The following is a 16,138-nucleotide window of genomic DNA, read 5'->3' as shown; positions in this document are numbered from 1 at the left end:
CATCTATACCTAACAGTCCCTAACCCCTATTAGGAATCAGGCCAAAACTGGAGGCAAGTGGCAGGTGATCAAGCAAAACTAGAACCATCCCCCCACCCCAATTGTCTTTCTCAAAACCATTTCCTGATGGCAAAAAGATTAGAGGCTGCTGCTATAGAAGGTACTAACATAGAATATGGCCTCCCCTCAATGGTCACATTCTTCATTATTCAGGGAGCAAGCCTGAATATTTCTTTTTGAAAGTCTTGCCTGTTCTCAAGATAAAATGTGTAAGAAAGGAAAGGTCTTGAAGATGTTCATCAGCAACTGGCATTTGGTCAGGTAGATTCCTCATGGGTTCAATCTTTGCTACACCTAAGTATTCTATTTCTAATGTTTATTTTTAGATGTAAAGTTAGTTATGTTTACATGCCCAGATAAATAGACATTATTTGGTTAATCTGATCCTTTTCTAGCAATGTATTCCACAATCAGCCTTTTTCTTTCCATATTATGTACTCATTACAATACCTTGTCAAAAGGTTGCAAAAGGTGATCACATGACCGTGGGACACAGCAACGTTCATAAGTAGGAACCAGTTGCCAAGCACCTGCATTTTGATCACATGATCAAGGACCGCTACAAAGGTGGTGTGAAAAAGTCATGTCACTTTTCAGTGCCATTATAACTTTGAACGTCACTAAATGGATTGCTCTAAGTTGAGAATTACCTGTATTTCAAATTGTGAAAACTGCAGTTAATTTATTAGAATAGTTCTCTTGGATTATGTTAATCATCTAGTCTAGCTTTCTGCTTAAGTGACCAATTGGAAGCACTGAGGACCCTTGTAAACTTGGACAGGCATTTTTCTTCCAGTTATTCAAGACAGTAAACACATGAACACTACTGTAATACCCTGATGGATCATTAATTTAATCTAGTCCCTTTTAAAATCACATATCTAAATTTGTGGCAGTGAATTCCAGTTTTCACTTGGAAGAGATTCTTAGTACCCGAATCCTGTGTATAGCTTTAATACATAACTGCAATTCATATGGAGTTAAGAACTTCTGTTTTCCTACAGTACACATTATATAGTACTTTATGTCTTCTATCTGCATTTTTAAACTCCCATTACCCTGCCTCCTTTTCCACTGTTTTTCCAAAGGAAAGCTTTTTTCCCCTCAGGACCCTTCCCAATTAAAAATTATGGGTGTCCCCCCTATTTTGCTACCAGTTTTTTGTGCATTATATTACCAATATTGACTTAAATTTTAAAATGGATAATTTACTGCCGTTATTTTTCACAATTTTTTATTGGGATTTTAACACTGTTGTTTTTTAACATAGGCTGGCAAATAAAATTGATTTCGCGGGCGTCCAAAATTCGCACTTTTAGAAACACTGGCCTAATGAAACTATCACTGCGTGCGTCTTGTTGCATAGGATATATAATGCTGCGGCGGTTGCATCTGATCTATACTGGAGGATCTCAGATCGTTTACCAGAAAATCTAAAAAAATAATGGGATCAGGTCTGCAACCTAACTATGGCAGTCTTCCAATCCTTCTGCTCCGAATACAGGGAGAAGCGCTGCGAATGTCCGCTTATTCCTTTTGCATAGGAGCTCCGAGTTGGGGACGCCCACTTTTTGCAAACCGCTGTACTCCCGAGGTTTGCAGGTTGATGACGGCTGTCACCCGCAGCCTCCCATGCCACAGAGGGAGGGGAGGGCTGGCTCCTTGCGCTGACTCCCGGAGCGAACCAGTCACTGCGCTTATTTCCTCCTCCCGAGATAGGACCGTTGCTGAGGGCGGCAGGGGAGGAGTCACGTGGCAGATTTCAAATCAACAAACGGCAAAAACCGGGAGCCTCCGAGTAGAGAAGTGGCTGTTTGCGCCTGTAGGGCAGCCTGTAACCGAAGGGGAGCCGACAGGCGAGTAACCGGCGACTTCTTCCAACATTTCCAGTGGGGTTGAGTCCGTTTCAAGATGCCGAAGGGAGAAAAGGAACGGGTAGACCCGAAAGGTTTTTTTGTTTTTAATGAACGCCGGTCAGGGTAGCGTCTCTTCCTCAGATGGCGTGGGAGAAAATGGCGACCCTCTTTCCCCAGCCGTCTGCACAAACGAGGTTTTTTGACCATTTTAAGATGCCGCGGGGCGCTCGATTGGGAAGGGTGGACCTGATATGCCTGTTGGGGCAACTGTTGCTGCCGTGGCCTCGATCGTTCGCGTATATTTATCTCAACTTCTTTATACCTTTTTATACTTCTGTGTCTGCTGCTGAGAAGGCAAAGTATTTCGCTTAACTTTATCTAAGCCAGGGTTTCTTAACTTCAGTAGAATAATCCTAACTATGTGGACCAACTCCCAGAATTCCTCAGTCTGGGTTGCAATGTCAACTCCCCATTGATTTATGTTACAAAGCTCTAAGCTAGGGAGTTCTCAGATGATAGCAGGAAGCTTTCTTTTCTACCATCTAATGGTCATCTGTAAATTTGCAACCATACGCCGTAGCCATGCATCTGAACATCATACCTGTAACATATGGTAGGTTGGGTTATGATTGATCCATATTAGGTTGAAATTCTGTTCAACCTATGTTTTGGAAGGCCTTTCAACTATATTACTAACTTTCCTGCAGACTTTTTATGTGAGAGTGTTATGGGGTTATATTACCTATCACCAGATCAAGAACTTGGGGCAGTGTGCAGGATCTGTGGGTGATGCACATGCATTCATTTAGGGAGGTCTTTACCATATAAGGTGGAACTACTTGGATCAGGGTCCCTACTCGCTTAAAGCTTGTATGTCTTTCTGTAAGGCCAACTATGAAGTGGAAAAGAATTATATAGCTTGTGGCTTGACAGAATCTGAGTTCAAATGAGATCCTTACCAATCTGGTGCATTCCTTATTATTAAGGTATTTACACTTCTCAGAAAAGCCAGATAGGAGCTTTGGGGCAGTGCTTATTAGCAGGTCTTTGGTTGAATAAAGCGAAAGAACTTTACTCTTGTATGTGAATACATCTGTAGTATGATTGGAGATATAGATTTCAAGACCAAAGGAATGCTCTCTGATGTGTAATATTCCCTCTAAAATCAATACACGGGAATTTAACTTCACAAACAATTTTCTCTCCTTTTTGTTAACATGATCTTAGGTAGTCACATGTGCTCACACATATATTCAACTAGCAGCACGCTAAGAACTATGAGAAGCTATTAAATCAGATGTCTGAGTATATTTTATGAATTAGAGTGGGATATCTTGGTGTATAACTCTACTTTGACCAACTTTCTGGATTTAACTTACTTTGAATACATCATGATACTTTTGTTCTCAAACTTTTTATTATGGCTACGGAATGACCTGGATGTGAAATAATCACCATAATTTATTAAATGTGTTTGGCACCTGATTCCCAACAACTCTGGGTAGCTCATAACAATCAAACATAGAAAGTACAATAAAATCAGTAAAAAAAATAAAGGTAAAAATTGCAAGTGAAAGGTCTAACTCTGAGTGGATATGTATGACTCACTTGTTCTTGCTTTAGAGTTACACCTAAACTCTAAAGAAACAAAATAAAAAGATCAAAATGAAATAATGATTGTAGCAGTGGTGGGATTCAAATATTGTTGCCACCGGTTCAGTGGGCGTGGCTTGGTGGGCGCAATTTGCATGCATGCACACTTTGCATGCACGTGCATGCCAAACGCACACTTTGCACAGGTGCAGAGGCATTGTTACTCGCCTCCTGCAAGCCTGCGCTCTCCCAGTCGCTTCAGCAGCTGCCGCGTGGCACTCTTCTGTGCTGCGCAAAGCAGCTGCGCTTCAAATTCAGCAGATAAAAGTGAGTATGGGAGCCCGGGCAAGCGGGTGGGCCCAACAGCAGAGCGGTGGAGAGAAACGGTTAGGTCTCCACTGCTCATCACTCCTACCGGCTCGCCAGAACCAGGCCAAACCGGTCGAATACCACCACTGGATTGTATACTAGAAAAAGAAGATGCTGTCTGATATTTCTGTTTCTCTATATGCTTGGCAGGACTGTTGGAAAAAATGTTCCAGGAGTGCACAGAAACATCCTCCATGTTCTTTAAAAATGGAGTCAGGGAACGGATGAAAGAAAAGAAAAATGGAGTATTAAAAACAGCAAAGATGAATGCTTCCCTTGCATCAAAGATTAGAACAAGAACAATTAGTAAGTAGCATTAATGAAGAGTTGTGAATGCTGCAAGTCATGATAGGAGAAAAGTGACAGTTTTTGCCATTTTCAAGTGAAAGTGAATTAAATAATCCATTAGAGACATGGTATTTTGCTTCTTGGGTTCTTCACCTTCTCATTTTGAGTGTTGAGGCCTGAAACGGATTTGGTTGCTTGATCTTGAACAGCACCCTCTCTGCAAGAGAAATGCTGCAGAAGCAAGTATGTCTAGGAATATTGGGGAAGGACAATGGTGCACAGGCTACCCCACATAGGTTTAAATATTCTATTTTGGTTCTTAGTATAAACTGAATCTTTTTGTATGACTATATGTGACTGACTTGACACATGCTCAAAGAGACTAAAATGCATGTCTGGGATATCAAATATTACTTCCACCTAAGTCATGCTTATCACAAATTCTGTTCAACAGCTATAACTGATCAAGGTCCTGTAAGAGTTTTGTAGAGTGAATACCTTTTGGGAACTTGGCTTGAAAGAATACTAGAGAGTATTTAATTATATCTGAAGCAACCACAAAGTGAACAAAAGGAAAACTCACTCACTGATAGGAAAAGCTGGCAACCCAAAGTTTAGTTTACTTTATTGTCACTGCACCTCATACAATGAAATCAAACACCATCTTCAGTGCACATCATGACCATGACCATGAAAATAAACACAAACACACGTCCTTCACCCTTCATACATTGAACTGGAAACCCCTGACACACCACACCAACACTGCACTATACAGCAGAATTCAAAGCCCTGGGATAGAAGCTGTTTTTCAGTCTATTTGTCCTTGTTTTTATTATTTTGTACCACCTGCCAGATGGTAATAGTTCAAAAAAAGAGTTCCCAGGATGAGATGGATCTTTGAGAATGTTTTGAACTTTCTTAAAGCAGAGGGAGCTATAAAGCTTTTCCAAAGAGGGGAGAGGGCAACCAATGATCTTCTGGGCAATGACGTTAACCCTCTGGAGTGCTTTCCTATCTGCCACTGTGCAATTGGCAAACCATACAGAGGTGCAGTATGTTAAAATGCTCTCTATGGTGCAGCGGTAGAAGGTCACCAGCAGTTTCTCATTCAAAGCATTTACTACTTAAGATGAGGAAAGTTGTTGGGGAACTTCTCCCAAAGAAACAAATTTCAGAGCTGCCTAACTTAAAATTGGGGATCAAATGTGGCAAAGATAAAAAAATCCCCTAATTTTTGTTTCCCCCTTTTTTTCTGTATAGATAATTCCTCTATAATTAAGGTCTCCCTGAAACAGAACAACAAAGCATTGGCTCTGGCCCTCAATGCTGCCAAGATAACTGCTCAGAAACTTACTGATGAAAAGATGTGGCTGCAGAAAGAAGTAGAGTTGGGTCACTTTGAAAATGCTTGCTTGCGCCAAAAGCTCTCCTCTGTGGTAGGATATTAGCAAAATTCTGTGCTTCTGGAGGAACTGGAATCCTTTTTTGTGTAAAATTTGCACAATTTAGAAGGGGATTTTGAAATTCTAAATCTAGTCTAGATTATTTGCATTCTCACAACCCCACTGAGTAAAAAACTAGAGAAAATATTAAGATAATGTATTTTTCGGGTAAATGCACTATTAAAAATATTGTTGTTACCACAGAATGGTGTAGATCAGTGTTCTCCAACCTTTCTGGCTTGGCAAGGGGCGGGGAAAGGGAATGGTTCTATGCGAATGGCAGGCATGTGTGCTTGCATACACAGCTCCATTTGTAAGCTCTATTTACAAGTGGAGCTACACATATGATGCAAGTGCTCACACAAGAACCCACTGCTCCCTCACAAGAACTGCGTGTTCCCTCACCTGCTGCTTGCATGGCCTGGTAGTGGACTGTAGCCCAGGGGTTGGTGACCCCTGATGTAGATTGCTAAAATCTAGGTTAAAAAAAAACCTTGGTAATTTAATTCCGAACTTATTTTTTTTTACAGTCACGATCTTTGTTATGTCAAATTACAGTACAAATTCAGAAATACCTTTTCTAACTGTTGCATGAAATCCAGTTGCTGCAACTACAGTCAAATTGGGAATATACAGAGGTAGTCCTCGACATACAATCATAATGGAGACTGCCCATTAGGGTTGTAAAACTGTTTTATGATTTTTTTTCCAAAAGGATTTTATGACCTTTTTTGTAGCAGTTATTAAGTGATCTCTGCGGTCCTAAAATGAACCTGTAGTTTCTATGGGCACAGTTTTGCTGTAAATGCAGCGATGTTGCCAAGCACCCAAAGTTTGGTCACATGACTGCTAAGGGGACCCAATCATCAGAACTTTAAATCCAGGTCATAAATCCCCTTTTTTGGGTCATCATAAATTCAAAAAGTCACTAAGCGATCGATTATAAGTTGAGGACTATCCATGTACAATACTCTATTATTAAGGCATATAACTGTTGCTGGCGAGTTAATTTTACAGAAACTGATGAGACTCCCAAATTTTGTCTGATAGATCAGATTAAATCTCAGTTACAGAGCTCTTAGATTATACAATTTACAAATTATGTTCAACCATATCTGGAGAACAAGTTAAAATCATTGCCATTCAAATAATCTTGTTAGACATATAAGCTCAAAAAGGTACAGCTTTATGCGGCTGGCAAACTGAAATGGGTGTACCTTTATAAACGCATCTTTCAAATTTAAAAATACCTAAATACAAAATGTTCAGTTACCTCATGAGGTATTTACTTGAGTGTGATTTGAACATTTAGGTAGAAAGATTAAATATGGAGGGTTTAACCAAGTTCATGAATGTCCTTGTATTTATGATGCTCCTCAGATTGAGGACATGTAACGTACTGCATGTTACTGAATGCCAGCTGTACTATATAGCAAAGTGAGAGATCAATATCTACAGCATATTGAATGAATGATTCATTAGGATCTATACATTAGAATAAATGTAAATGTAGTTAGAACCCAAATATTAATAAGTCTTTATTTGAATAAAACAATATGAGAACTGCATATATGGATTGGCTTGGAAAAAGCTATTGGGATAATAAATACATAAAGCATTTTCTTCTAGTTTTGCCTTTCACGTTAGCTTATTGTGTTTTGATATGGCCTCGTGACTAAGTACATTATTGTTCATATTCATATGATTTCTCCAGATTTCTAATGAAATTTGTGTCATTATAAAAATTATAAAACAATCTATTTGAGAGGTAATGGATTCTTTCTAATAACTGCAATATTTTGAAAGGATATAATGAATAACATTATTTTAACTGCTGAACTGGTGGGCACTGAATTGATCCAACAGCCCAAAATTTTATTCTGAGTATTATTACAATAAATTAAAACTAAAAAGGTCTAAAAAGATTTGTTTGTCGTGTGCAGAAAAAATATATTGATGAACTGCAGCTCTTTATGAACAGCGGCTTTCAAACTGCAATCAAGCTGACCAGATTTTCTGAGGTGAACAAACAGACAATATTTTCAGAATACATTTCTTTGGTTTGTAAACATCATTTAATCTGATTATATGCCAATAAGTCAGTGTTAATTCTTTAGCAGCCACATAGACAGGATGATTTCTTCCTAGACTGACCGTTCAGGTCTCCCAGTAGTGTAACTATTGTTGCTGTAATCAAGTCCTTCCACCTTGTTACTGGACTTTGTCCTTTCTTTTCATCTTTTCCAAATTTAAAGATTTATTTATTTAGAAAGATTTCCCAAGATCTTTGCACAATTTGTCCAAAATATGATAATTTGAGCTTGCTCATTTGTGTCTCATGTGAGAGCTCTGGATTGGTTTACTAACTAAAGTGTTCTCAAGATCCAGAGTTTAGTCTTCTTCAGCACCAAAGTTGAAGAACGTCAATACTCCTTTTCTCTTGATTCTTCAAAATCCAAGTTTCACGAAAACTTGCCTGAATGATTTTAATGAAATAACTTTTCCAAGACTTTCATTGGATTGGCTGAAATGGATAAGTCCTTCTGCTTCATTTCTGCTTCCTAGGCCATTCAGTCCAACTATATTTTCCTCATTATTTCCAGTTTGGGCATTCCACTCTCTAACCACAAACAGAACATCCTGTCTACATGTTCTCTTGCTTTCAGATTAAACTTGACCATAAAACTTGTCAATGTTTTTTTTGTATTAGTGGTTGATAATTATAATAATAAAGGATTGTCTGTGAAGTCCAATTCATATTATTCAATCATTAATTACATTGTACCTACATACTGTCCTTCCAGTATCTTTCCTGACCATGAGAGCAATGCTGTTCCTTCTTTGTTTTTACTACTCAGATAAGAGTAGTAAACAGATTCGAATCCATTTCAATTTGCTGATGCCCAAGGGGTTGATTTCTTTAATCTTTCATTGTGTTGATTTTTTTTAAGGTCATGTATCTTACATTCAATGTTCCCACTGTAATTCTGTCTTTGTAGCCTTAGACTATCTTTTCTTTCAAGGCAATATCAGCAATCAGATGTCCTATAAGCTTTAATCAATTCATAAATCCTCAACTTACAATAACAGTTCATTTAGTGACTGTTCAAAGTTACAACAGCATTGGAAAATGTGACATGACTATTTTGCACATTTACATCCATTGTAGGATTCCATGGTCATGTCATCAAATACAGATGCTTGGCAACAGACTCATTTATGATGGTTGCAGTGTCCCGAGTCATATGATTACTTTTAGTGACCTTCTAACAAGCAAAGTCAATGGGGAAGTCAGATTCACTTAACAGCCATGTTGCTAACTTAACTAACTTAAAGTGGTATATAAGTCTAGGTGCTATTGCTATCTATCACTTTATCTTATCTATTTGCTGGTCAAATACAGAAGTCATTTACCATTGCCTTCTATTGAGTATGGAATTATTCCTTTCCCGTAGTCACAAAAACAATCGTCCATCTCACAGATCTTTCTACACTGTTGCTGCTATATAGGTATCTACTTGCTTTAGGTGACATTATTTAAATTATATATTGTTGTAATATACTACTGGCATTCCTGCTCATCCTTCCCAAGAACATCTCCCTGCCGCAATGAGGCAGCAATAGGGTTCTATGAACATTTAAGCATCATTCTAAAATATACAGATTCATACTTAATATTATGCCAGGATTTGAAAAAGCTACAGTAATTCAATTTACACATAATAGTCATCTGTAGTGGGTAAGTTCATATATGTTGTGCTTAACAAAGCATGTTAGAACTTAGCAATATATATGAACTAGGCTAAACTCTCACATTTGTTGCACAAAATTTAAGAGTTAAATCTTACATGGTCTTTTCTCCCATATAGAACAATTCCTATTCTTCATTGCTGGATGAAAGAGGGCACAATGATACTCATGATATTTCTCGCAGTCAGGAAGAAAGCAACTGTCCTAGGTATGCACAAAAGCAAGTTGTATTGTCTTTATTGAAAAAAAAGATAAGTATATCATATTCATGGGATGTTAAATAGTTGATGATCCTACTTTCTTTCTAAAATAAAGTGGTATCATTGTCATTAGCATTATTTAACAAATATAAAATTAACCTAACTTTGTCATACTTTTTTCTTTTAACTTTCCAGAGTGGCATCAAAATTTATGAGAATTCCACTGTCTCACGTGGATGATGATGGAAATGACAGAAAGAAATCCACCAGTCTCGAGAAATTCCCTTTAGATCCATTGGAATCTGCTTTTGGTGAGACTTGGAGAAGTATGCCTTTCCATGAGGTAAAGAAGTCATTCTCTTCTCTCACTGATAAATTATTGGCAAACTGTGTAAATAGTGATCCAGGATTACATGGAATGGATGACTCTATTTCGGCATTGAATTCAAGCACAATTTTTGGAGGTATGTTCTGGAACAATTTTATCTTGTACTATACCATAGATAACTTTGTATGATTCAAATGAATATTGAATTGTGAAATTATGTTCTGAGCAGCACTTTTATATTAGCTTATTTGTTCTTTGGGATTTATTTCTATGTAATTACATATTCTCTATTTACATAGAACTAAATCCCAAAATGCATGTTCTGCTAATGTCCTGAAGTTAGATTGTAGCTGATGCGTACCTCTTCCTTCTTTCTACAAATGTGTTGTATTCATTATTATCTATACCTTGCTCTTTAAAATGGAATTTAGAAGCATTGTTTAGCTTCAGTTAAATCTAATATACCAGCATACTGATAAGTCCTCAACTTATGACTATAATTAGGACTGGAGCTCCCATTGCTAAGCAATTTTGATTAAGTCAGTTGCACCTGATTTTGCAATCTTATTTGTCGCAATTGACAGTGAATCACCATGGTTGATAGGTGAATCATGGGGTTGCTAAGCAAATATAGCTCCCCCCTTGACTTTGCTTGTCGAAAACTACCTGGAAAGGTCACAATTGGCAATTATGTGATTCTGAGATTCAGCAACCATCATAAATACATGCCAGTTGCCAAGCATCCAAATTTTGATAATGTGATGCAGGGATACTATGATACTTGTAAATCCAAGGACTGATCATAAGTCATTTCTTTTTTAGTACTATTGCAGCTTCCAATGGTTTTAAGCTAAGGACTATCTATAGTAAGTTACTCCATAATCTCCAAAGCAAAGGACTGGGAAGTCAATTTATTAGTAGTATCTGGCTGATATCTGCTGGAAAAATGAGTAAAGTAAAATGATTTTTATTAGATAGAAAGATTTCTTTTTGTATTTTTACCTCATTTAAGTTTTTTGAATGGCATATTTTGGAGTGTGAAGAATTTTTTTTGCCTAATAAATATAGTTATCATTTTAGACAACCTTTGGAATGTGCCACAGAATTCCAGGAGCTGCTCACTTTCTATCCTGGATAAGAATTATCCTGTCCATCAATGTAAGGATACTGCACGATCATACAGTGATAGTATATTGAGTGAACATGTGACTAAGAGAAAAAAACAAAAAACAGGCTTTCCTGCTACACTTGGAAACAACCTAGAGGCAGAAGTCTCAGACATTGACAAGCTGCAGGGGACGAAGGAAACAGAGTATCTTATTAAAGAGAATCTTAAAATCAGTCAAGTTGGTGAACTTATTACACCGAGTACCAAAAGTGAAAGCTGTATAGAGATCAAAGCAAAGGAAACAAAAACTCTAGAAGAAGATAATGCTGAAACAAAGAACACAACTTTTTCTACCAGTCAATCAAAATTTATCTTGAATAATAGTAATAATGGAAGACTGGATATTAATGTTGCAGTGTCAAAAACCAGTGAACTGAACAGTAGTAAGATAAAACTTCCTAAGTCTGCCTGTCATGTGGAAAATTTAGATCAGGATAGGAAGGAGAAATGTAGTTCCCAGCACTTTGGCCAAACAGCACGAAACAGAAGAACCTTTGTGGTGGAGCCAAATTGTATAAATAATTGCACAACACAAGAAATTGAAAAGGGAATATTCGTGGAAAAAATGAAGAATTTGGAAAATCAATCCAAAAGTCCAGAGTCTAGATCATTAACCAATGAAATTCAACAAAATGAGAAAAATTGTAGTTTTAGTATAAAATGCCCTAATAAGACAAAAAATTATAGAAAAACCATTGTGCTACATCCAGGGCCTTCCAGTGATAGGAATGATTGTGCTTCTTTTCAACATAGTAAAGAAAAGACAGGCTTGGAAAACTTAGATAGTTTAGGAAGACGATTCCAAAGACCAGAGTCTAATTCATTAAACATTGTGAATACAGAACATTCATTTGATTTCCAGAAACAAGCTCCTAGTCAAGAAGCTATTTCAGACCTAAATGTAAAGCGTAAATCAAAGAAGAAGGTGTATGAAAATAATGGATCCCATAGATTAAGTGAGATGGAAGAACAGAGTTTAGATAATATAGATTCGGACCTTCCACAATCAGAAATTAAAAAGAAAAAACATAGAGATAAAATAATGAATTTTGATAGGGATATCATACAGAGAAAACATTCCAGTGCCAATGCAGATGTGCTTGATTTGAAAGAAAAAGCTCAAAAAGTCAGTAAAAAAAAGAGAAGTAAATCAAAATGTACACCATTTGTATTTTCAATTTCTTTGGATGATGAAGATAACTTTTTTGAAGGAAGTAAAGTAGTCAAAAAGAACTGTGAAACCTCAAGCACCCTAAACAGTTGCCCTTTAACTAAAACAAGTAGCCATTCAGAGAAGACAAACTGGACTGCCAACAGCAATGAGGCTGGCTTAAAGAAAAAAATGACAACATTTAGCAAGAAAATATGCGTTGTAAATGATTTGGGCAACAAAGGTATTGATTCTGAGCCACTCCTTCAAGATCCAGAGGAATATGAAATCACTCAAACCACTCGGACAAAATGGAGTTTTCTCCAAGTTCCAGACTGTAGCACTTTGCAAAAGCCTATTGTGGATACCAAGACCTTGCCTTTAAATTCTGATTCTTCTTCAGTTGGCCTTTCTAAAATCTCTAGCTATGTTGAAATCCAGAAAAGCCCAGAAATAGATTGCGCTTTGTCAATAACCTCAACTGTCTTCAAGAAAAATATTAAGCAACTTGAAACTTCTGGAAAAGAAGAGAAGCAGCCGATACAAGCCATTCCAGAAACAAGTTCAGAAAATGCAGCCCTACAACAAAATGGTGAGTATTAGAAGGTTGGAGTCAAATGAAATTGATGGTTTAAAGGAGTTCCACCTGGTTTTGCCTTTGGCTTTCTTTTTGTGTAATCAAATATGCTTTCATTTCTGATGACCCTATTCTCCTGCAATTTAGATCAAGATTTTTTCACTTATCGTGATTTAGAGTGCTTCTCTAATTGTCCACTATTGAATGAAAGAATATCCTGGAAAGTAAGAAATTTGTAATACAACAGATGCTTGCCTCTATTCACTCAAATTGTTTCAACATAAATGGTGGATAAACCTAATTTTGATTTCTTTACCATGAATGGAGAGTTTTGGGATTCCAGCAAAAAAAAAACACTTAAAAGCTTTTACTATAAGAATAGCAGAACAAACATGAATTGTATAAATTAATTAATAAATTAATTAAGGTAAACATGGTCTTTATTCCTACACTTATCTTTTACTTTACAAACTATAAGATACAGTGACTTAAGAATTGTCACCTTAATTCTTACTTTGTTTCTTAATTTAACTTTGTTTGTTTTTTTAATCAGATTGTCATTAAAATATTTCTAAAATAACATTACTGGCAGTTAAAAGGCTGTCTACATAGGAACTTTCTACCATGATTAAAAAATCTGAGCAGGTTAACTCGGGTTTCACACAGTTGGCCCTGTAGGAATTGGTTACTGTAAATCTGCTTGAGAGGAGTGTTGGCTAGAAAGGAACATACCTGAACAGTATCCTAAATAAGAAAATCAGGTTCATATTAATTTAAAGTTAATGTTTAACTACAAACTATATTTAACTTGCAGAAGAGAAAGTTGAGAGGGCCTGATATCTGTCTTTAGATATTCACATTGTAGGTTTGGACTAATTTTCACTTCCTCCAAACAGTAAAGAGTTGAACTAATGGGATGAAAGTTCTAATCTGTAGATGCAGATTAGAGATTAGGAATAAGGTATTCATTGATTTACACCATAGTGACCATTCAAAGTTTCAATGGCATTGAAAAAAGTGACCAACTGGTCCTTGCACTTGTAACCAATGCAGCATCCTAATAAATAAACATGATTAAAATTTGGATGCTTGACAACCAGCATGTATTTGCAACAGTTGTAGTGTTCTGAGGTCATGTAATCACCATTTGCAATGTTTCTAGCTGGCTTCCAGCAAGCAGTCAGTGGGGGAAACCAGACTTGCTTAATGATGATTCACTTAACAACTGCACTGATTTACTTAGCATCAGTGGCATAGGAGATCACAAACTGGGCATGACTTATTTAACAACAAAAATTTTGGTCTTAATTGTAGTTATAAGCTGAGAATTACATGTAACTTCTTACAATATGAGCTGTTAGTAGAATAGGTTATCAACATGAGATGGCTTCTTCCCTTCTGAGTGGTTTTCAAAAAGAAGCTGGATAAACATTTTGCAAGGATGGTGTAGTGAATCCTGCAGGGGGTTAGACTTGATGGCTTCTTAAGTAATTTTTTACTCTAGGACCGTAGCACACAGAGCCATTTGTGCAGGCACGCGAGCCCCAGCCAAACTTACCTGCACTGCGCATGCATGTGCCTTCCAGCTGATTTTCTGCCTGTTTGAGGCAGTTTTCTTCCTCCTGGAGGCTCAAGAAAAGCCTCTGCAACCTCAGAAGGCCAAAAAACAGGCCTTCGGAAATACCAGTTTTCAGCCTCCCAAGGCTCCAGAGGCTTCCGTCAAGCCTCTGAGATGACAAAAATGGCCTCCCCAGGGCTCCAGAGGCCCTCCAGAGGCTGAAAATGGGCACTTCCGGTATTTCCGGAAGGCCTGTTTTTCGGCCTCCCGAGGCTGCAGAGGCTTCCCTCGAGCCTCCAGGAGGCCGAAAATCAGCTGGAAGGCGCGCACATGTACAGTGCAGGTAAGGGGGTGTTGCACGTGCATGCTTAGGAGGGGCACATTGCATTGTGGATGCCAGCATGCACGTGCTTTCAGCATACCATAACAAAAAGGTTCACCATCACTGCTCTAGCACTTCTGTTCATCTCCTTGGAAAGAGGTGAAGGATAGCAACTAGTAATACCTTATTGGTAACTAATAACTCAAACCTACTGAAAGCTGTTTGAAAGACCATGGCTATAGAATATCGTATAATCTTAGATACATATACTCAGAAATTATTGGGACTTACTCTCAATTAACAGGCATAGAGCTGTAGTATAGTTAAAAATGAAAAAAAAAATATTTTACTTAATTGTAATCTACTACTGTTTAGTAATTGAATTCACCTGGAAGTATTGACTTATCATAAGCATTTTACCTTATTCTGTTCACAGGGAACAAAGTACTGAAAGATTTGACTAATTCCATTCCTCTTGAAACTTCTCCAATATATCCAAGCCGGCGAAGAAAAAGGGATGTTTCCTATGCAGAGCCTAGCCTGAATAGGTTAGTTTTGCATTTTGTTTCACATAATTTTTTTAGTTGGAATATACAAATTGGGTGCTATTTTCTGGCTATGAAGTCAGTATAGTGTTTATAACAAATTATATGTTTCTTTCCTGCAGAAAACTGAGGCGTGGTGATCCCTTTACAATGACTGACTTCCTCAGTTCCCCCATCTACAAAACAAAAAAGAACTTGACAAAAGGAACTAAAATGTCCAGGAAAACCAAGAACATCAAAAAAGGAAATTCAGCTTAGATTTGGTGATTAGTCTTTAGACAAAGAGTAACACAATTGTTTCCTAAGTATGGCTTTTTAAATTCACCTAGTTTTAGTTATTTCATTTTAAAAATAAAATTCTTTTCTACAAATATGTTTCTCAAACTAGGTCTGTTGAATTACATCAGATTTATTCTATTTCAAGATGCATTGGAAGACCTATATGTAAGTTTGATAAAATGTCAAAATAACATGAAAACTAAAATCAGGTATTCTATCACCTTGCATATCTTTTATATTATTATCATTATTATTTACTGCAATAGAAGTGTGCCTTTAAAGCTTTATACAACAGCAGAGGAGTAGAGTAATCCAAAGGAAAAAGACAGTCAAGATTCATTTTGGTTGGAAAGCAGATTTCATGTAATCACAACTTATTTCCATGAAAAAATACATTATGGAGAAGAGCTATTTTTGTGTAACAGATTAATATATTCAGAGATTTTGGAATAATGTTTCAGTAATTGGTATAAAATTGTTCACTTCTTCAGTCGATAGAATTGTAAATGATATTTTTAATATCCAAATGAATCATCTTCATTTTCAAAGAAAGGATACTATAGTTTAGTTTAGCTTCTACTGTATTTTAAAACCTTGAATGTATTAAGACAGCTTTATTATTTTTTTGAAGTAACTGTCATCATTTTTTA

General features: G+C 36.9%; 1 protein-coding gene across 1 annotated transcript; it reads left to right on the top strand.

Moving 5' to 3' along the window:
- Positions 1 to 1,661: 1,661 nt before the first annotated feature.
- Positions 1,662 to 15,580, top strand: SGO2 (shugoshin 2). The gene is made up of 9 exons (XM_026707763.2): positions 1,662 to 1,916; positions 4,029 to 4,184; positions 5,430 to 5,605; positions 7,555 to 7,632; positions 9,481 to 9,569; positions 9,757 to 10,025; positions 10,970 to 12,799; positions 15,101 to 15,212; positions 15,332 to 15,580. The coding sequence occupies exons 1-9, from the start codon at positions 1,667 to 1,669 to the stop codon at positions 15,465 to 15,467; spliced, it is 3,096 nt and encodes a 1,031-aa protein (XP_026563548.2). The 5' UTR covers positions 1,662 to 1,666; the 3' UTR covers positions 15,468 to 15,580.
- The last annotated feature ends 558 nt before the right edge of the window (positions 15,581 to 16,138 follow it).

This window comes from Pseudonaja textilis, chromosome 1 (assembly GCF_049901715.1).
Source record: "Pseudonaja textilis isolate UNSWEBS1 chromosome 1, rPseTex1.2, whole genome shotgun sequence".
NCBI lineage: Eukaryota > Metazoa > Chordata > Lepidosauria > Squamata > Elapidae > Pseudonaja > Pseudonaja textilis.
Note: the sequence above shows the minus strand (reverse complement) of the source record. Positions and strands in the feature narration are given on the sequence as shown.